We start from the raw sequence: 23,161 nt of genomic DNA, 5'->3' as shown, positions 1-23,161 counted from the left end.
GCAGCCAAACTGATAACAAATCTGTGTTAAATGATCATAATATTTTTCAGTTATTATTTCCTAGTCAAATAGTTATCTGTTTCACATGTGATGTTTTTGCAACAAACCTACTGATTAGATAAACTAATTTTTTTTACATAAATGGCCCAGAATCATTACTTTCATTGGTTTTGTGTTTAAATCACATTCAGACTTTTTTTTCAAAAACTCACTTTTCTTTTTTAACTGGAAACTAAATTTTAATCTATGTTGTTTGAAAAACAGCTTCAAAACTTTGTAGAATTTGTGATGGATTGAATTTATCTAAGAATAAAGTAGTAAGATGTCTATGATTCACCCTGGAGCGAGTTTAAACTTTGACGGAGCCGACCTTCAGCGAACTGACGAAGACGAGATACGAGCCGAGGACATCAAGCAACAACAAGAGGTTGGTGGAAAAATATGTTAAAAAAAAGTAATTTAGATTGGTCAAGCCAACAGTTAGTTATACTTTCATTGTAAAAGGAAGCTTGCCATATTGTCATGACAGAATAAAACACAATATTTTTGTTTTTGGCTTAAAAATTAACACAGAAGTTGGTTATTGTTACTAGGAAAATATAAGTATGGGCTGATAAAGATAATGCTTGAAACACTTTAAAAGGTATGTCCAAAAATATTGCATCGGAGGCGATATTCGATGCCAAGTGGTAGTATCTGTAGGTGTCCAATGCTAGAGCAGTAACGGTGCCGATCCGTAACAATTTGAAATTTAATAACGGCTTCTGATCCATCGCAGCGATTCTACCTTGAAAGGTTGAGTTTTTAAAATATAGTTGGTTAACAGCTTGAGGTAACTAAACCTCCGCCAATTTTGGCCTACTAAAACTGGAAAATTAACCTAACAAATATTTTTGGTGACAAATATGGTAATAACATAAGTATAGTTGTTAAAATCTTTATTAGACATACTGCATTAAAAACTTATTGTTCTTTGGTTAAAAATATATTTTTGTTAGGGTTTTTAGGTTATGGGCTATGAGAAATTTTGAAATGACGTTACAAAATTACACCATGACAGAACGTCAACAATTAATCTAAAAAAAAAAACAATTGTTGATCTCAAGCAACCCCTGCGCATATTGCAGCTAAAAATAACCAGAAAAAAAAGTTTATTTTGAGGTATGAGACGCATTAGGCAAAAAAGATACGTGACGCATTTGGTACATAAAAGAAAGGCATAATGGTCAAAGTACCAGCATTTATAGTTTTATTTTTAAAAATTGCACTTTTCTAGACTTAATAAGTTTGCATGACGTTACATGTCATAGAATGCATAACCAGTTTTTTTTTTAAGTACGATAACTGATGAAGCACTTTGGTACAGAAATAGCCTTATCCTCATAAATGCAAGTAAAAGATGGAATGTTTTAGCAGTTATAGACTGATGAAGATTGCTATGAACCACTTGTAACACTATTAATATTAGTAAAGTGCACTGTTTCTAGTGAGGTCAAATATTATCTGTGATTTATGTACCAAAGGCATGTTGTTGTCAGCTATTACTGTTTGTCCAAAAATATGATATGCATTAATTACCTATAAGTTGATCTTGTACAAAAATTGAATAAAAATTTATTACATACCGCTACCGCACACACTTTAATCACAGGTTAAAAATGCAATGTGAGTTGCACAGCCTGGTTTATTGATTAAACCCAAATACGAAATATGGTTGTTTTTTGAAATTATATAAGGCTCCCACGATACAATTTTTGTATTGAAACAGTAGCTTTAAGATCTACGTGCTCAATATTTCTAACATACACTAAAAAATTATTTAAAATATTATTTTTTTTTAATTTAGTTTTAATTCTATATACAACACAACTTAAATATCAAATCAAATTCATTTTTTTCCATTTATCATAAATTTGAAAATTAACCCTTTTAAATGATGTAATTTAAAAAAAATCATAACAATGTATTTGCCATGAATGCCAGTTTAAAAGAAAACACCTTTTGTTATGCATTCATGATTATTTATTAATAAAACAAGCGCAGTCGGAAAATTGAATAATTCCCTTTCTCTAGCAATCTACCACAAACGTTCTTTCCAACAAAGGAATATTTGACACCAGTATCCATTGAATGGCCTCTTCAGTTTACCGAGTGGTCCTATTTAACATTCACCAAACCGCTAAACAATGGAAGCTCCTAAGCTGGGCTTATAAACATTTACACAAAGTACAAGGGAATTATGCTTTATACCAGCTGTAGTTTAGTTGGGTTGTGCATGATTACAAGTGCTTGGGTTTATGGACGCGGCTCTAGATGAATGTTTGTCGATTAAAAGCAGTTTAAAGCAAGTAGGTTTTGTGAGAAAGATGTTATTTTTATTGTGTGTGTTTTAAATAATGTGGTTAAACAAATATTTGCCTGGCGGCTGACACTATTATGTATTGTGTTTTTGGCATCAGTTAGTTCACTTTTTAAAAACTGGAAATATATTTTATTTTATTTTCATAATATTATATTAATTATATATAGTGACTGTTGAGTGATTGTAACTTTTTAAATTAAACTTTTTTTGATTTTAATATGATTACACTTAGGATACTGATAACAACACAACTTTGAAGCTTGCTAGAAGGATAATAACAATTTCCTTAAGTTAAGCTTATAAAGCTTTCTATTTGGGTGAAATAAATTCATCGCCAAATTAAAAAAAACGAGTCTTGTTATTTATTTTTTTTTTTTTAAATATTTTTAGGTTGCAAATGTATTTTATTGCATCACATTGCATTTTATGTCAGCTTCACGAACTATTGTCGGCCGAGTTGCCGGATGATCTGCTGGAGGAATCATGTGAAGAAAGTCCATCTGTTTCACGTGATCATGAGTCGTATCACGATCACTCACACAGTGGTAACTACATAACTATATTCCTCTTATAAATTATTTTTAGACCTTTTTTATAATGTTTACCAAAAATTATATATTCGAAATAAAAGAAAAAGTAGAACAAATCAGTCCATAATTGTTCACATAGTAGTAACTAAGTATTATTGCCTTTAACAATTTTTTTTTATGCTTTTTAAAAATTACACAAAAATAAAATACATAAAAAAATTAAATTTGATTTTGTTGAAAACCAAACCACCAAATTTGATTGGTTTAAAAATAATTATACAAAAATTGACTGAAAAAATAATAAACCTCTTCCTTTTTTATTAATGTTATACAAATAGCATTTTCTTATTTCAATTTTTTCTTTTCAGGAAAATCTTGGGACCATTCCCTTGCAGGGGAATCCCCTCAGACAGGAAGGTCATCTGAAGGTCAATTCTTTAATCAACCACCGAACCAACCCGTTCCATATCAGACACAAGTAAAAAAGTTTTTTTTGTTTAAACGAATCAAACTTTATTTGTTGTTTAAGTAAATTTTCAACTCTCACCTTAAAAAAAAACATTTTGGATTAATTATTATGAATTTTTATTAATATGCGCAATATGATGTTTGCTGCCTTCCAAACCTAGACTTTATGTTTGATATAAAGATCATAAACAAAAAGTTATTAATAATTAAAACACTTAAAACAGCTTATAATAGTCGGAAAAAATGTAGGTGTTTGATAGAAGTGTGTGGTCATTGCATTTCGGTCAACAACTCAGTATTAGTAATAATTTAAAAAACACAAAAGTAGGTAAAACTTTTTAAAATATTTTCCTTAATTCTTTGTACAATTAGTTTTTTTAAACTTGTATTGTTTGATGCAGCAATAGGAAAGTTATTTGTTTACTGCAGCAATAGGAAATTATGCTCAAAAACCTTAAAAACCTAATACATAATGTAATATGAATACCAAAGCCCATACAAAAGGAGGTATTATTTTGAACGTTTCGAATAACTCTTTATTCATTTCATAACTCTTTATTCATTTCAATGATTATGCTCCGAACTACATAATGTGTTGTCCCATTAGTAAACCCTCCCTTAATTTCCACTGTTGTGTGTAGAACGAGTACAACCCCTACGGTCCGAACCAGACCCTGGAGAGATCTTTCACTGACGCAGAGAAATGGCAAATGCAGCAACGAAGGTTTCCATTTCAGAAACAAAACTTCCAAACACCTGTCGTGAGTTTAACTTTATTATACTGCAAGACATCCTACAGTGTATCATATATTCAAATATGTACCGCTATTTCAATGTACTTAACTAGTGTATTAATTATTCCTGCTAAAAGAACCGTTCAGGAGGAAAAGCTTTAGTTTTCTATAATATGTGTATAAACAGCAATCAAATATTAAAGTATATTGTTCTATAGTTAGACATGTTTTTTTTTATTTAACTACTTTTTGTGTTAAACAGTTTAAAATGTTAAACACTGCTAAATATTTATACAATGCTTTACTTGAATTTACGTCTATTAGGGCGTATGTATTGCTTAAAAAACATTTATTCAACATTAGACTGTAACATTGATCCATTGTGATGTCATTGGTGTTAATTATTCTATAAAAACGCGCACACAATGCAACCAATGTTATCGCTAGCGTGTATCGTGCGTACATGCTATAATATGATAATACTATATTTAATTCATTCATAATATTATTTTTAACTAAAAATTAGTTCTAATTTATTTGCAATATATACAAACATATATTTGCGTTTTTTGTAATCATACACCTTCATGCAATTTCACCATTTACCAACAAAAAAATAAATATTTACTTTTTACTTTAATGACAACAAAGTTAACCAGTGTGATGTCATAAATAAGTGTCCATTGTTGTTTTGGAACATTCACACAATGTCACAAGTTTTAGCATTGGCTAAATTCATTACGAGCACTAAACTGCACATTTTAACAAAAAAAAAATAAAATATTCAAATAAATAAAATTAGTTTTTTTACTTTAGCGCGACAACGGAGTAGGGGGCTGCGGTTATGGCAACAACAACCCAGCAATCATTGTGATGTCATTAGTGTCTGTTGTTGTTTTGGAACATCTACACAATGCACCCAAATTAATCATTAATTAAAAAACAAATTTTTCCCACATACATTTATTGCACATCTTAACCAAAGAAATGTATATTGTTAAAAAAAAACACTTTATTTATTTCAGCGCGACAACGGAGTAGGGGGTTACGGTTACCATGGCAACAACCCACCAGCTATCTCGGAAAACGAGGTTTACGGTTTCGCTGAAAGACGCGAAGCAGAAGGTAGTGAGGACTTCGACGCTTATTACGACAACAATCGACTTTCGAGCACTCTCCCCTCCCAGGGGGGGCACACCACTCCCGGGAAAAGCGTGAGGTTCGACGCCTTTTCGGCCCCAACTTCACCCTATGGGTACGGGGGTGGGGTCAAGTACAGGGGGAATAACCAGCAGCACTACCACAGTTCAGACTCCGTAAGTTAAAAAAACAATTTTTTGGACACGTGTTGTTTTGACCGAAATTTTTTTTTTTTTTTTTTAGTTTAGATTCCGTGAGTTTTGATTTTTTTTTTTAATGAATGCAAATTAAGTTGCAGAAATTTATTTTAAAAGTACGCATTTTTTGGCTCGAAAAGTAAAAATTAATATTTTTGAATTTAAAGCCATGATAATTTTCTTAATATATAATTTAAAATCACTTTAGCTATTTCATGTGATCCAGCCGTTTAAAAAACATAAGATTACTGCAAATTATAATTCGCTTCATTAATATTAATTTTATTAAAATAAATAAAATTAGTTTTAAAGTTTGTTGTTATTATTACTAACTTGTAATAATCATTTGATAGTGGTATCCTGTTTTCGGCTAAATAATTTTGTATATTTTTGAATTCAGATAAACCGGCAAGAGAACAACAAAGCTGATGACAGCCTTGGATCAGATTATGTTGATGCATCTGATCAAAACACTCCAGGTAGAATAAACAACTTTACATGTTCTATCCCATATAATAAACCCTTTTTATCCATTCTAGCTGCTATTCATATCTATAATCCACTAAAAATGTGTTTTTTTTAAAAAGTATTTTATCATCGGTACATTTAGAAGATAATCGAAAATCCTTAAAATTGAGAAACTTCGGCGTCTGTACAACTAAGGTCGTAATACTTAGTAATTAACGATTATAATTTAATGAAAACAATAACAAAACACAATAAAATGATCTGCAAACATTCACAACCCTTCTAGCAGGGCATTCCTTCGGGCCAGTCAATTTTGATTTCGTCCTTCAATACTTAAAATACCAAAAATGCACTTTTTAGTGCTTCTTAAACTTTTTTCGCAGCTACACAAGTATTGTCACTGAGCGTTTTGTAAGCAAGAAAACAAAATAAATTAGAATTTTTTTATAAATCTTACACAAAATCAATCTCAATAAATCTAACCGTGTAAAACTACTGCAGTCGGCGACCAAACTAAACCAAAGACGACTTAATTTTGGGTCGCTGACCCATGGGTTGAGAAACAATGGCCTATATTTACTAAAACCTAAAAATTCCTCCAACTTTGACCCCAGAATCGTCTAGTGAGTTGGGTCGTGACGTCACACAACTTCGAATCCTTTACGAAGCTCGTGGAAAGAAGATTGACAAACTTACAAGGCAGGTAGAGAGCATGGAGCAAGACGCGGGTCGTGAGAAGAGGATTCTAACACACCAGCTCAACATGGCAAACGGTGGGCCTTGTAAATTCGGCATATTTACTTTTGAGCAAGTGTATAGTTTTCGATCTTTAGGTGATATATTTGCTGGGCGATGTATGGCCGATTTTTTGGGAAAAGTAGCAAAATTAGCCAGAATTTAAGTACAGATAGTCTGCTATCAATTATTCGCTCATATTTTATTCACATGTAGACTTCCAACGCAAATGTAAGTTTCTTAAGATTTCTTATTTTATAGCGTTACAATATTACGTACCTTGTGGAGCAATTCTAAAAAAATATTAAAGTCCAATTTGAACCGCCAACTTTTACAAGTTTCTTTTTTAATAAAATCACACTTCATATTATGTGTATTTTAGATCGCCTTTCCCAAGTTTCATCTGGCTACACCTAAAATATTCCGTACCCCTGTTCATATTATTTCGTTAATTTGTAGTATAATTTATAATATTTGTTATCACTTTCAGACGAGAAGAACGGGATGTCTGGAAGCCTGGAGGAATGCCAGCGACTTCTTTCCGATAAAGATCGACTCATAAATGAGTGTGAGGCGAAAATAAACTCACTCAAGGTTGAGGTGGATTCACTCAAGTCAGCTAAAACAGAAGTAAGTTGGATTTAGACAAAAGTATATTCAGGGCTTGAAATAAGTATCAGCAGCTGACATAATTTATACTGAATATATTCCAATCATGCATTTTCTGGTACCACTACCACTTGGCGTCGGGCATCAGCCCCGATCTGACGTTATTGAACATCCCTAATTCTATTTTAAGCACTTCTTATTCAACAAAACATTTAAACTAAGTATTTTACCTCAAGAAATATACATCAAGAATATAGCATACCATATTTCAAGTTCAAAATAGTTTTCAAACTTATTTTATTTTAAAAGAATTGCAATTTGGACTCAAAGTTATACTAAAGCTTCTCTTCGCAATACGTTGTAGTACGTCAAGAAGGCAGGGATCAGCGAGCGAACGATCGAAAACCTCCAGCAGGAGGTCGTCATGCTCCAACGATCCGATGCGCTTGAGCGAGCACGGCATCAGCATGACGCAGCACTCGCAGCATCGGATGAGAGGAACGCACAGCAGCTGCTTGAAGTGAGCTCAATGTTGGACCAAGTCAGGAGGGTCGCTGACGCTAAGGTGGGTTAGAAAAAAAATATGTATTTTAAGAACTGCTTGTTTTAGTTTGTTTTAACAAATACTTGAAATTCAAGTACTCGATGTTTTGAAAAAAATATCTAGGTTCGATCTAATACCAAATGACGTCATTAGTATCTAATACCAAATGTCGTCATTAGCTCAAAAATTCACAAAAGAAGGAGGGTGGCTGACTGGCTGGCGCTAAGATAATTTTAGGAACTGTTTGTTTTAATATATTGGTCGCCCATACTAAGGTGGAATTATTATGGAAAGTTTATATTTTACAAAGCGTCGTAAAAAGCTTTTTTAGTTTGTTGTTTTGATTAATTATAGTTAAAAAATAAGTTTTCAAAAATTTAATAAGGAAGAAAAAAAAACGCAATTTAGATATATTTAAAATATTTAACGTTTTTTTTTTATTATCGTAAAATTAAATTTTCCGAAAAATTTAATTATTAAAATCTTCTGTTTTTGAAATTTAAATTAAACAATTTTAAAAGTTGTAAAACAAATTTCTTGGCATTCTTTAACATAAAACCTTTCTAATAAACGAAAAGAGGTGAAAATAAAATTAAAGCAAACTAAAGAAAACGTAAAATAAAGATTTTGTATTAATCTTGCTTCGCAATTTCACTCACGAAAAAACGTATGAACACATGCCAAAAAATTTCACATGAAACTTTTCATTAATTGCGAAAAAAGCCGGTGAAACATTCGACACAAGTTTTTTAGCTTTTAATTTCGAAACAAATTCAGAATAATTTTCCAGAAAGTTCTAGCTGGTAATTTAAAAAAAGCGCAAAAACATTTTATTGAATACAATTCGAAATTAAACTTAAAACATATTTTTGGCAGACTGAAGAATTAAAGAATGTAAAAATCCAACAAATTTTACCAAACTTTAAAAAAGCTATTATATATAGATTATTTGAACTTGTTTATTTTTTTCACAGACTGAAGAATCCGACCAGCTCCGATCACGTCTCAAGGTGGCGCTAAAGGAGTCTGAGGATTTGCTGCTCGAGAAAAGTGACGTCATAAACAAGCTCTCGCGTAATCTCGAGGACGCACAGAACCAGTGTCAGGTGCGTGTGTGACGTAACAATACAAACAATCCACTACTTTCCATTTATTTAAATATAGGTTTATGTGAAGAATGTGCTTTTTTAAATAGCAGAAAAAATTTAAACTATCGTAATATTATATGAAATCTACTTGACTTGGTACAAATTTTATTTTTTTATTCAATATCAATAATTAAGATATAAATTGTGCACGCTAAAAAATTAACCAATTCAAAGTTTATTTTAGAATCATAATAAACCTTAAGACTATTGCATTTTAAAGAACGATTAATTTCTCTTATAAGCTAACGAGTTTACCAATCTTAATAGTTGGCTGGCTCTAATAACGGCTTGACTTTGATGCAATGTGTTTTTTATTTATTTATAACTAAATTTGTTCAAAAATTACTTGTTTACAACTGGACTTGAGTTTTTATTTTTTTCTAAGAAACTTGACTTGGACTTAAGTCATACAACACTGGAGCGTATTCAACGCCATATTTTTGACCCGGCCCTTCAATTACATAATATATTTCTCACGCGAACAAATTTGTATTTTTTCTGTTTACTACTTATTTTTATTTAGCATATACCTGGAAAAAATTGAGAACCATATTCTATAATATTGTTTACTTTGCGGCGACCTAATTTGCAGAAAATCCATCTGGTTTGTCGAAACTTTGTCGAATATTGTAAAGTCAATCCCCGAACTGTTATTTGGTTTTTTGGTCCTGAGATGTTATTTATTTGTTATTCCTTTTGCATTTGAGGATAACAAATAAATTAACATGTTTTAAAAAGACTTTACTTTTTATGTTTGAAAATCCACACGCAATATATGGAATCTCTAATAAACATTGTGTGAATTAAAGTTCGTGATGATTGTTGCTCTTTGCTATTATTCGCTTCCGATTTTTTTAGACGCTTCTTGCTGGAAGCGGTGAAGCAACTTTTCTCCAGCAACAAATCTCCAACATCACCAAGGAGAAGATGGACGCAGAGGAACAAGCTAGAAGTCTGCAGGTGGCGATATTAGGATGTTGGTCGTTGTAAATTACCGGGCCCAACACCAGCGTTTTCTTTGCCTTGTAAAACACGAAAATTATTTTTCTGTTCCACAAAACACATATAAAGGCACAAGACATGCTTCGGCGCGACACGTACACACCGGCACAGTCAAACAACACCATGTTCTTAGGGCAACCTGCGGGTAGGGGGCGGTCGAGGGGCTTGGGAATTAACAATCCATGTTAATTATGAAGAATCTCTAACCTGCAAGTGGCAATATTATGCTGTTGGTTATAATTGTTAGTTTATGCGGCGTGGAAGCTGCATTGAATGTGTTTTATTAGTAAGGCGAATATTTTTTGACTTGTCAAAAAATGTCAAAATTTCCTATTTTTTTGGTCAAAAAATATTCGCCCTATTTATAAATTTTTTGTTATTGTAGCATTAGTTGTATTTTTGGAAGTTTTGGCCTTTCTAGATAAACAGTTGAATTTATGGTATTTTAATTTGCAAAACATCCACATTTTCACTGATTAGGCCCCATTTCTGCATTTTATTTCTTTTTCTAAGATCGTATTATTTTATTATTATTAAATTTAAAAAGCTTTTTTTTATTTTAAACTGAAAAAAGTTATTTTTTACTATTATTTGAATAGCTATTTATAGAATAGCCACATTTTGTAGAAAAACATCACATCACAAAAACATCACTCCCACTGCGCGATTCAACACAAACCTCGATCATTTTAATCCAATTAATCTTTTGCTCTTTGTCAACACACTAAAAACATACTTAAGTAAATATCCCTTTTGAACCTCATCTTGATTTACGAATTTAAAATAAAAACAATTCTGTCAGTTTTATTTATTTTTAAAATAGTTTCATTTTTTAAATTTGTTTATTGATTTTTTATTAAAAAGCATTTTTTGTCATTTTTAATCTGTAAAAGTTACATTTCCAAATGCTAACTAACAAACTATTTATGGAAATCACCATTTTTTATAAAACATTATACATTTATTTTCCAACAGCGCGAATTATCACAAACCGTGGATCATTTGCGGATGTACGAGAGCGCGTTCCTCCTGGGAGCAACTCCTGCTCCTCCCAACAATAGGGAGGGAGCAATGGGAACAATGGCCGACTCCTACTCCGAGCTCATGGGAGGAGCTGTGAGGAGAAACATCGACTGGAAAACTCCTAAGGTGCAGTTTGTAATGTCATAATATAAACGCCTTTTATTATAAAAACGGGTCAGAAACGCTAATATTTTTTAAATATTTTGGTTTTATGCCCAAAAATATATTTGGAAAGGTATCCCCCGATTCAAAAGTACGATAGTTTTTATTAGTGCTGTTTTTATAAAAACCCGGATAGCTGTAGGTCTGAATGCCGCCGACTGATAAAAAATTAAATCGAACTTTTGATCGTTAAATTTAGGGAATACAAGGTACGGGGAAACTTTCAGGTTTTACAACTAAATTTCTAAAAAAAATACCTTTCGTTGTCTACGGTGTTTTGAAAACAAGACCAACCGGATTTGGCTTATTAATTATCAGACGCACCCGGCACGAATGACTTTTCCTTTAAAGATATTTTTATAAGTTGAACAACACTCACTGTTGAAAACTAATCCACCATTAACATTGTGTTTGATTTCTATTATTGCAGCTCCCATCCCAGAAGCCACCTAGTGGCGGCGATCTCGTCGGAAGTTTGCGTCAGGAACTCGAGAGGGCGCTAAAGAGCAACAAGGAGAAACGCGACCAAGTATGATTTCTATGTTGTTTGCACTGAAAAGTTGTTTTTAGCAAGAAATTTAAAAGTCGACTTTCAACTTCGTTTGAACCAAATACAAAAACATAACTGTTTAAAATAAAGTGTTCTCTTATTACAAGAAATAATCTTACAGTATTAAACACATTAAAATCGTAAATATAAATACTTAAATATTTAAATACTTAAATACTGGAATAGTTTAACTTATATACTCTTTGCATGAATACTTTTCAATAATAAAGGGAGTAAATATGGAAAGCGGAAATACTTTTTTTAGATTTCAAATACTTGAAATTTCTTTGGTTGGCCAGTATTGATCGTAATTGAAGTGGTGTTATTACTTTATAAAGTGTTAGTAGCTTTCCAAATATAACGTACGAACTCCTGAAAATAATGCAACTCGTCGCTAAATGAATCCTATTTATTATCTTTTATTACGTTTTTTTTTTTCGTTTTTTTCTCGAATTTTAACTTTATCCTACTTTAATCCTTTTTGCTCACTTATTCTCCAGATAAGTGAACTCCAGAAGCAAATCAAGGATCTTAACGGGGAATCCAACCACTGGAGGGCGCGCGCCGACGAGTTGGATAAAAAAGTTAAGGTCGGTCGCTGTAGCATTACATTTTTAAAGTTAAACCTTGTTGCTTATATTTTGTTGCAAATTCGCTTTTTCTTTCATTATACTTGATCAGAGATATGACGAAAATTCGTTATTATGATTTTTTAATATTTTTTTAATTTAAAATTTACACACCATTATTACAAAACCTAATTAATTGTTTTGGCAGTTTCTAATACGACTAACTCTTTCTACATTATTTAACGCTGATAGTTGTATTTGGTTGCCCATTTAACACCGCTATTTTGTTAAAAATATGCAATCTTAGACACTTTTGGAACGATTTGAATGATCTTACATTTATAGATCGAATACTTATTTGCACAATTACTCAACCCACTTAACCATTAACCATTTCCGGAAAGGACATCCACCAGTTTGCCAATTTTATTAAGTTTTGCATCATTTTAACCCTGTTCGCTTTTAAACAATTACCCCTAAATAACCCTATTTACCCCCGAGTAACGAAACTGCCCCCTAAACCAATGTTTGCCCCCAATAGCTTGGAATCACCAGCCACACCCGTACAACATCATCCGCTAGTGGGCGTAGCGACGACGGTGAGCTGCGGGAAGCACTGGAGCGTGTAGAGGTTGCGGAGAATCGAGCGATGCGATTGGAGGAGAGCTGCCGTGACGTCAAACAACAGATGAGCGAGTTGGTGGAGGAGCATGACGCAAATAAACAAGAGGCGGTTGATAGGTGGGTGGATAAAGGGTGGTTATCTTGGAGGTTAAATGGGGTGCGGAGCAAATATTAGGGGGTAAAAATTAGTGGATTGGGTTGGCAAAATGGAAGGTGAACATTTTTTTTTTTTAAATTAAAAAAAATTTAGTAGATTGGAAGGAAATCTTGGTGTAGGGGTGAAGGTTATGTGAGGTTTGTAGTCTAAACTTTAAATCAAGGTTTAAAAGTATTAAACCATGAGTTGAAAATTTCTGTTTTGTCGATGGGTGGGTGAATATATGGGGTTAAGGAGTATTATTGTCATGAACATGTGTGCCATAAAAATATTACTAAACTAAGCCTTGAAAATTCCTGGGGTCAAAATTAGTGGTATCCAATACTTGACATTCTATAGTTCTATAGTATACCACGATAGTATGGGTAAAAAGTATTACTAAGCTTATAGGTGGTCGTGGATAGATGGGTGATGCACAAAGTTTTGAAAATGTATTATTACTTACCGGATCGAATTGTACTCGCTTAAGAAATGACGCACTTGAACTGGTCGACAGAACTACGTTGGGTGTCTTTATACTAACTTCCATTACCTTTTCTCGATTATAACCCACCACCTCACTTTCCAGATGCGAACGAGCTTGTATGCAGCTTCATGAAGACGCCAAACGAGCGATAAGAGACGAACTTGTTGCAGAACATGAGCAAAGATGCTACGAGGCTTCACTCGAACACGATCAACAACTACAACAACTGAGGTGGGTGTATAGAAGTTTTTGGGGTTTTATAAGACATTAGGGTGTATCGTTTTAGAATCCAAAACCATTGGCGGCAGGTTTCTGCTTGTCGATCACTGCCCCGCTGACGCGTATATTAACAAGTAAAATTCATAGTTAAAAAAATGAGTAAAAACAGGATCAGACGTTTTGTTTAAAAGGAAAATTTATTTCGCCAAAGTGGCATCATCAGTTCCTTTAAGAGTACAAATAAATAAAATCAGAGCGCAGCCATCAACAAACCAATAAAAGTAAACAATAAACATTTATAAGGGATTCGTGACTTCTGTTTTGGGCCATAAAGGTATGACCCCTATGCGGAAGTCATAAAAGCTGTGGAATCAAGTAACACATTGCGTTACTACTGATATAAAAAAGTAAAAAAAAATCTCTCTGCCGACTTGGAACCTCTTTTTTGTTGAAGTTAAATTAATAATTAAATTTATACGATAAACGGTAACTTTTCAAAACATCAAGATAATCTCCTGTGATCTCTACCGACGCGTTTTTCCTTATTTTATAAAATCATTCTTATTTTGAAACATGCCACCAAGTTATTATTCTTCCAATGATCAGACTCGAGATGTCGGACCTCAGTGGCGAGTTGTCGGAAGTGAAGCAGAGTTACGTCCACGTTTGCGCCGAGAAAGATCGACTGGAGGAAAGATTCAGGGAAGAGATCATCAAGGAATTTGAGCAGGTTTGGTTCAAACTTTTGGATAACGGAGTTGGACTTATTGGGAAGATGTCAGTTACTTAATTTATCCTAAAACTCGATTTTTTGTGTGTCATAGATTTGATAATTTGGTTGCTCTAGTCCAGCGGTTCTCAGCCAGTGGGCCATGGAAACATTTGAGATGGGCCATAGACCAAATTAAAAAAGCTAGATTTATTTAAGAATTTAGTTTCATTTGTGTCTGTTCCAAATTAGTTTCTAACGGTTGTATTTAACATTGTTCCTATATGCGTTAAACTTGTTTTTGATGTTTACGACTAACTGTTCGTGTTACGTCACAATGCCTAAAAAGTGGCGTGATGTTTACTGCGTTAAAGCTATTCGAGATAAAACGTGGCAAGGTAAACACGAGTGGTTGACGTGCGATTGGATCACCCAAGCGAAAGCGAAACTAGTAGTTGGCACTTCTGGATATACAGGCTGAAAAGCGTCAAAGTATCCAAGTTAACGTGCACATTATTGTGTATGCCCGGTTAAATATGTACTCTGTTTTAAAATATGCCCTGTTTCTGTTTGTGCTAGCTAGTTTATACCTTTTTTTTTCTTTCATCAAAATTTACCGGGCCACAGAATATTTGTGCAACGAAAATGAGCCATGAAAGAACAAAAGGTTGGAAACCACTGCTCTAGTCAAATTAGTAAAGTAGTTGCGATGCTTTTTTCCGATATTTTGGGCGAAAAAAATTGCGCCATCACCCTTAATAGAAAGTCTTACTGCAGGCCGTCAATCACCTGTTTAAAATAATAAATTGGGGAATGGAATTACATAAACGTGCAGAACTTAAAAAATTTTCTTTTAAAAAATCACGTAAAACCTTTGGAACATTATACACGTTTTTTTAGTAATTTTAATCAAAATTTTAGAGCAATGATATTCGATAAAATCGACATTTTGCAATTTACAGACGTTTCAGCAATGATTTTTACACTGATGATGGCATTAGGTATTGCTGGAACGTCTGTCAATTGCGAAATGTCGATTTTATCGAATATCATTGCTCTTACTATTTTTATTGACATGAAATTATCCTATAACAATCAACGATTTCTTCCAGGAGAAGGAAGCTCTCCTTGCGCGACACGAGGAGGAGAAAAGAGAAATCCGAGAGGAGTGGGAGAAAGTGAGGAGGAGCGAGGAGCAAGAGTGGGAGAAGGAGCGAGAGAGGGTTGTGGAGGAGAAGGTGGCAACGATTGCATTCAAATGCGACGTTTAACTAAAAATATTGTTTTTAAAGCTTTAGTCCAGTGGTTCCCAAACTTTGTTGGCTCTCGACAAACTAAAAAATCTTAAATATTTCGCGGCACACTTTTAACAGAGCAACAATAGAGAAATTTTACGTTCACCACAGTTTGGGAATCACTGGTTTAAACCATGGGTCACCAAACTACAGCCCGCGAGTTTATTTTAATTCTGCCTTGAGGAAAAAGCTCGTTTAGTGTTAAAGGTTTTCGAGAACGAAAAATTAACTAGGCAAAAGGCGACATAAATTTAAAGAATATTGCGAACATTATACTGGTTGTAAGGTTGAAGTCAATAAAAAAATTTAAATTCGGGTGGCAATCGCCTGTTTTTATAATCATGGCCCTTCATGAAAAAGTTTTGTTTAAACCCCACTTTATATTCGTGATAAAACTGTCAAGTAATAGTTATTTATTACCTAATTACTTTAATTTGGGAAAATTAACTTGCATTTTTTTAAATTACGTTATATTTTTTCAGTACTGCTACAACAAACTGCTTATTTGACTGTTTAACAGCAACAAAAATTCTGTTATTTATACGCATTACCACCGTTTTGTGGGGTACTTTGTTTTTTAAATTTCTAAAATAAATTGTTGAATTTTAGTTGAAAGAAGAAAAATCAGCCTGGGAAAAAGAAAGGAACATATTGGAGAAAGAAAATAGCGAAAAAATGGTTGCTGAAAAAGAAAAAGAATTTCAACTAAGGTTAGTTGAGAAATACGATTTGTAAGTTGCAACCACCAACTCGCTCCTTAAAAGTTTATAAAGCTAGGAATTTTAAATAATTGCTTCGTAGATTTTATTGTATAATCTTTGTTACCTTTTTCAAGGTTGGACAAATTTGAAGAAGAAATTCGAAGCGAACTTGAAAAAGAGAGAGAAGTCGAAATCGCAAAAGAGAAGAAGGCATGGGAAGAGAATAAGGTTCTGCCGCTTAGGATTTCATGGCGTAAATACAGAAATCTCACTTTAACGCACAAATGTTACAAAAAAGCACCCACCCCTTAAGGGTATAAACAAAATAAAGATACAGATTTTTAGCGATTCATGTATTTTGCTGCTCTGGAACCTTTCAAATTTAGAATCCCATTAACAAAGTGTTTTTTAACCTATTTTTCTATAAACTTTAAAACACTAATATGTAAATTACCTTTTTTTGTACTTCGTCGTTTTTTTTCGTATGAATATTTAGAACACTTAACAACCTTTATAAAAAGCGCGTTTTTTATTAATAAACTTTTTTGTCGACTTTTCTTAAAATTCTCGAAAGCTTTTGTTTTTTACCATTTTTTTTATTTTTACCATTTTCCCACATTATTCCAGGAGAAAGAGATAGAATTGCGGATGGATGAACTTTACGATGAGATGAAGGATCGTGAGAAGACAGCTGTTACCACGGCAACATCGATCGCACAACTCAACTGGATTACAAGCCAGGTGGGAGACTTGTTACTTGACACCTTAAAAATCGAAATAAATGTCACAACAATCTATGGATTTTTGTGGGTCAATAACAAACCGTAGATGACTTTTTGGTCAATTTTTCGAGAAGAAACGTTTTTTACCGAACAGCTCTATATTTGTCGAACTTTCAAAATGTGTGTATTATAATTATTGTAAAATATGGCCCTTCATTAATTGTGCAAGTTTAATGACCTGTGATAAGCTTATAGTTAAGCTGTATCTTTTAAACAACAAGTCATTTTGAAATAACTAAAGTCACTGTCAAGTCATTTGTAAAATAAATGAACAACAGGCAAATTGTTTAACGTGCAGAAGTCCATATAAATAACCCAATTTTATAAAAAAAATAATGCAAACACTTAATTTCAATTCAAATAAAACAACACTGATGACCACACATAAAACAGTTTGACTAACCAGTGAATACAGCAAAGTATAGGTAGCCGACACACCTACATAAGTTTATAAGTAATTACAAGCTATATGGTAATACCTATCAACTAAATGAGGGTCATTTAAAACCCCCCCAAAAAAGCTTACTATGGGGCCCATCATATTTTTTTGTGTCTGCGACTGACGTTTCATTTCCAACTCCAGCAAAGCAAGAGTGAAGAGAGCGAACGACTTCGAGTGCAAAGCGCGTTAGAAGAAGCGAGGTCAGCTTGGAAGGAAGAGCATAGCGCCCTCGTGCGGCAAGCTGTGGAGGAAAACTCTCGCCACTTGGGGGAGCAAATACAAGTGAGCTACACTAAGTTGCTATGGTTTATTGATGCGGTTTCGGTTGTTTTTCAATTTTTGTTTGGGAAATACATTAAAAAAACTACCAATTCCTCAAAATTATTCGTTGTATTTCTTGCATAGTTTATTTTTTATACCAGTATTGGTGGTTTCGAACTTGGCTTAGTTGTTCATCTATTGTTGTAAGTTTCCGTCAATCATTCGCTCGCCTGTTTTGTCATAACAATTTTCACTTTAAAATGATTGCAATTGGTTAAAACTTTCACAAATGCAAAGTGAATTCCATCGTATTCCTGGAAAAGTATTTTTAGGCCCATTTATCCATTTTACGATGCTTATATTATTCTACTTATTTATGTACCTTTTAAATATTTTTAAAAGGCCTCAAGGCAACTTGCAATTTAAGGCTGTGACGTCATGCTTACAAAAGTGACGTGGCGATATTAGAATGTGACGTCAGTAGTGTGACAACAAACGAACGACTCTGATTATCACTCAGGCTCTTCAGGAGGAGCATTCCTCCTCGATCGAGAGAATGAGGAGAGAGTGGGAGGAAGTGAGAGAGGAGCAGCTCAAGAGGAAAGAGGAGCAGATGAGGAGCGAGCTCCAAAAGTAAGTTGCAATGTGAAAAAGAAAAAAAACGACATATTTGCGGTGAAATTTACGCAGAATAAAGTCTCACAACTCAATTCTTTATCGCAGGTTGGAATCAAAGCACGTGAGCGATCTTGAGAAGTTCACCCAAGATCACAAATCTTCGCTCGATAAACTCCTCCGGGAGGAGCGGAGGAGGAGGAAAGAGGAGCAGGAGGAAAGAGTGGTGAGAAATCATCCAACTTGTAATATTTTTATACAAAGCTAAGCAATAGGTCAACCAAGGTTTCTACACTTTTGGTGAACATTACGAAATTCTAAGAAAAGCTTTTCAACTAATTATTTAAAAATAACTATAGCTGCTGTTGAAGAATCTTTTGAGAAACTTTTGTATAAAGTTTTAAAAGGATATTAAAAAAAAAATGTAAAAATTTCGAGAGAAAATAAAAAATAAAATTGAGTGTAAGAGAAAAAAAATAAGAGAGAATTTTGGAGAAAATTTAGATAAAACTTTGATGGAAAACACGTTTATTTTTTAATGGCTTACGTTGTCGTTGTTAACCTTGGGATAGGTTGTTACGTTAAATCTCCATCTGCAATTTGTGAATGACTCATTTACAAGTTTTTCATATTCGTCCACCGTTATTCAATAAACAGTAGAATAAAATTAGACAACGAAAAACAATTGAATTTATTTGTATCTTAATCTTGACTATTCGGTTGTACATAATCCCCCTTTTTAAATAATTTTAATCAAAGCCTGATTCCTCGTGATAAGCCATTAGGTGCTTCCCCTAACACTTGCATCTTCATCCAGGATCAAAACAACTTTGCAGAGGAGAGAAATCTCATCATTTCCAACCACAAGAGGGAGCTAGACAACCTCAAGCAGATTCATGAAAACAGGTAGGTCAAAGGTCATCCATGAGTCAAAGGTCAAACTCGGGTCAAAGGTTTCACTTTAAACGTCGTTCTCGGCCAGGTGTTTTATTATTACGCATGTGCGATACTACCACTTGGTATCGGGTATCGCCTCCGATCCGATATTATCGTACATCCCCAGCAACTATGAGCAAATAAATAATAAAGAGCTAATTAGGCGTTTTTATTACAACTGACCGGTAATAACTTTATTATTATTGTAATATTGTTGATTTGTTGCCATTCAGAATCGCAGATAACAAAAATATATCATTTATAAATTAATTCTTTAGTTTGACAAATGTGCTAATAAGTTGATTCCATCAGGCATAGAAATATTTCATTTTAAAAGTTTTTCGAATTATTTTTATTTATTTTACAAATGTTGATCACGTGACAGGTGTAAAGAATACAAAGTCGAGATCCAGCGATTGTCTTCCGCTTATGACGTCATAATGCAGAAGACTCCCCCCACGTCGACGCAGATCGAAGCTTTGGAGAAAAAACACAACGACGAGATGGAAAGACTCAAAAGCAGGATGAGGGGTGAGTGACGTCATCAAAGTGTGACGTCATGTGGATACAATGTATTTTAAATGTAATTTAGAACAAAATGGTTTAATTGGGGCAGATTTTGGATTTCTTAATTGATTTTTTGGAAAGCAAACTGTAAAAAAGTTTGCAGCATTCACTATCACTTTAAAAATCAGCAATTGTTTTATCTGTTGTTACGTCAACAATACCTTTTATTGTGACAATTTTTTGTGCAGATGAATATCGACGTTGGAAGAAAGAACGCTCCCTGCTCAAATCACGCACGCCCACTTGTGGCAGGAATGCTGAGGAAATGGAGCAATTACGTCACATATACGTCACCACATTGGGATGCATTAAAGGTGACGCAACTATAGTTTGATGACGTGGCGATTTTTGAGTAACTTCATAATTAAGCAACTTTTTCCGCTGTTCTTTAAAGTTGGTCTAAACAAAAGGCAATAATACCATCGTCAATTAAAATCCTGTTCATACCAGGTTTAAAATAAACAATATATTTTGGTCCGGATGTGTTTTACATAAAATATCCAACACCTTCCGAAACTGCATGTGTTATTGGTTGATTGTTAAAGAGATCTTTGAAATATGACAGTCCTTGAAAAAATATCGAATTTTGTGCTGATATCTTTAATTATTGCAGGTCGATATTTTTTCTTTAATAAAAATACAAGGCACCGTAAAACTAACTTATATTTTTGTTCTTTTTATTTTTTAATTTTTTTTTTTTAACTCTCATACAAAAAAATTTTAAAATCCCATTTTTTATCTTTTTAGACGAGATGCTCTCTTACGCCCGCAGTGGCCGCGCACAAACAATGGCCGCCATTAAAAAAGAAAGTGAGAAAGAACGACTGCGAATATTCGAGAAGCTGCGCACACGTCATCAGAGTGACGTCACAAACGTACTTCCCTCGTTTCTGGCCGAGCCAAGGTCAAGGTCAACCGACAGGTGAAGTTTTTTTAACATTTTTCTCATTTAAATTTAAAGTCACACTTTTAAAGTTTTGCGCATTTTTTCAGTTTATTTGACAAAAATATTGCTATTTTGAAGTTTATCGTTAAATGTGAAGGTTTTTTAACTTATCTTATTATTTTTATTGTTGTTTTAAAATTATTTTGTAAGATTCTTTTTGACGTTTCGTGATGACGTAACTTTGTAAAGGATTTTTTTTATTTTTTAATCATCCCGGTAAAAAAAAATGTTATCACCCTTGAGTAACCATGTAGTTAGAGTGTCGTTCATTTTATTTAAATTTAAAGTAATAGTTAAACTTTCAAGTTTTGCGCATCTTTTTTGGTTTATTTGACAACAATATTGTTTTTTTAAATGTAGGCATAGTTTTCAAAATTAAATTTATTCAGGCAATGTTTGGCAAATAATGAATGGTTTTAGGTTTTTACATTCTTACTGCTAAAAATAAAAATGGAAATAGTATAATAGCCTTGTAAAATTTTCAAATTTCACATAAAAACTTTTATGCTCAAAATTGCGTAATATTCCGGCCTAAACTAGTTTGAAGCGGTTTAAACTGGTTGAAAAATTGAATATTTAAAAAAAGACAGACTATAGACTTTCAAATTTTACTCAAAAGATTTATGCCCAAAATTTAGTAAAATTCTAAATAGTTTGAGACGGTTTGAACCGGTTGCTGAATAAAAATTAAATTTTTGAGTAAAATCAGTTATACGACGTAATAAATTTCAGGGTAGTTTACCAATTTCACTTTTCTTTATACTTTTTATGATTTCCAGAATCCCCGAACTACGTCATCAACCGATTACGTCACACACCTCCGCTAGGGGGCGATCGTGGGAAAGAAGCAACTTGAACCCGTGACGTAATTAAGTTGTTGTTACGTCATAATGATGACGCCAAACCTTTCTTACCACTGGCATTTCGTGTTTTCTATTTTAAAATCCCTTTTTCTTCGTATTTTGTTACTCGTAGCAGTTTTTATACGTTTTTGTAAATTTTTTGCAAATGAGCTCGCTTAGACTTGTGGTTGATTTTAAAACAAAACATTTCAATAAATACCTTTATGACGTAACATATAACTTCAGAAAACTGAGTTTTGGACGGATTGAGTTAACAAAAATAATTTTATCCAAAAAGTTCATTTTAATCTGCACTTTAGCACATTTGCGAATGAAATACATTCCAATTATTTATCGATGCCTTTATTACGTCACATTTCTCCATGACGTCGTTTCTTGATTGTTTATTTTACTGTGCCTTTATTATTCGAATAAAAACCATCACCTCTTGCAATTTTTTTAAAACTTTATGAAATATGTTAATTTTTAAATGTTGGCCCATTATCAGAAAGTAGTTTCTTGCTAATTAAAAACATTTTTTGATAATATACCTGCTTAATGGTACCTACTAGGTGTCATATCTAAATAATTTTTTTATTAATATAGAAATGTTACTGAAAAAAAATTATTAAGTTGTCCTTAAAAAGTAAATTACTTAAAAATTACATTTCAAAACGGTAAGTACAATAAAATTTCCTTTAGCCTGGTCAAATTTTAAATATCTCTAAATATTTGTGAATTTAAAACCCAAAACCTGTTTAAGGTTAAAAAATTCATAAAATATAAACAAGGCAAGAGCCTTGCCAAATTTTCAAAATTCACTCAAAATTGCCTAAAATTCTGGTCTAAACTAGTTTGAGGCGGTTTAAACTGGTTGCTCAACAAAAATCATTTTAGTTCCGAATTGAAATTGGAATATTTAAAAAATTTAAAAAAGGCAAGACTATTATAGCCTTTCCAAATTTTCAAAATTCACTCAAAAACTTTTATGCTCAAAATTGCCTAAAATTCTGGTCTGAACTAGTTTAAGGCGGTTTTAACCGGTTGCTCAACGAAAATCATTTAAATTCCGAATTGAAATTGGAATATTGAAAAAATATTAAAAATACAAAAAGGCAATAAACAATTAGGTTAAATTGACTCATAAGTGGTTTTCCAACAATATTCCAAAATGGCAAAGCATTACAGAAATAGTGTGTGTAAACTATTTTTTGAGGTATATCTTATCGCAGACCAAGTTTTCTCGGCTATAGCCTATGTATTTAAATATATAACGGAACTATAATGTCTACGACAAGCACAATTTGGAAACACAATGTTTGAGTGGTTTTGATGTATTCTTGCAACATAACAACTTC

The 23,161-nt window shown here is 33.0% G+C and overlaps 1 protein-coding gene across 1 annotated transcript; it reads left to right on the top strand.

Moving 5' to 3' along the window:
- Positions 1-278: 278 nt before the first annotated feature.
- LOC146162891 (centrosomal protein of 152 kDa-like) lies at positions 279-22,208 on the top strand. The gene is made up of 29 exons (XM_083384499.1): positions 279-427; positions 2,796-2,907; positions 3,261-3,370; positions 4,002-4,118; positions 5,120-5,410; positions 5,832-5,910; positions 6,514-6,672; positions 7,125-7,264; positions 7,608-7,808; positions 8,762-8,893; positions 9,794-9,895; positions 10,913-11,086; positions 11,553-11,651; positions 12,173-12,262; positions 12,783-12,982; positions 13,591-13,719; positions 14,314-14,437; positions 15,529-15,654; positions 16,321-16,421; positions 16,547-16,640; positions 17,040-17,153; positions 17,778-17,918; positions 18,418-18,530; positions 18,621-18,738; positions 19,330-19,418; positions 19,834-19,979; positions 20,204-20,329; positions 20,763-20,937; positions 21,741-22,208. The coding sequence occupies exons 1-29, from the start codon at positions 323-325 to the stop codon at positions 21,823-21,825; spliced, it is 3,792 nt and encodes a 1,263-aa protein (XP_083240625.1). The 5' UTR covers positions 279-322; the 3' UTR covers positions 21,826-22,208.
- The last annotated feature ends 953 nt before the right edge of the window (positions 22,209-23,161 follow it).

Source organism: Ascidiella aspersa, chromosome 3 (genome assembly GCF_963924565.1).
Source record: "Ascidiella aspersa chromosome 3, kaAscAspe10.2, whole genome shotgun sequence".
Taxonomy (NCBI): domain Eukaryota; kingdom Metazoa; phylum Chordata; class Ascidiacea; order Phlebobranchia; family Ascidiidae; genus Ascidiella; species Ascidiella aspersa.
This window is presented reverse-complemented; position numbering and strand designations above follow the sequence as displayed.

What these genes read in the sequence shown, in the direction of transcription:
- LOC146162891 (XM_083384499.1), top strand. Translation starts at nt 323, where the DNA reads ATGTCTATGATTCACCCTGGAGCGAGTTTAAACTTTGACGGAGCCGAC. An exon ending in CAACAACTACAACAACTGAG is followed by an intron (nt 13,720 to 14,313) that starts GTGGGTGTATAG and finishes TCCAATGATCAG; the next exon opens with ACTCGAGATGTCGGACCTCA. An exon ending in TCATCAAGGAATTTGAGCAG is followed by an intron (nt 14,438 to 15,528) that starts GTTTGGTTCAAA and finishes GATTTCTTCCAG; the next exon opens with GAGAAGGAAGCTCTCCTTGC.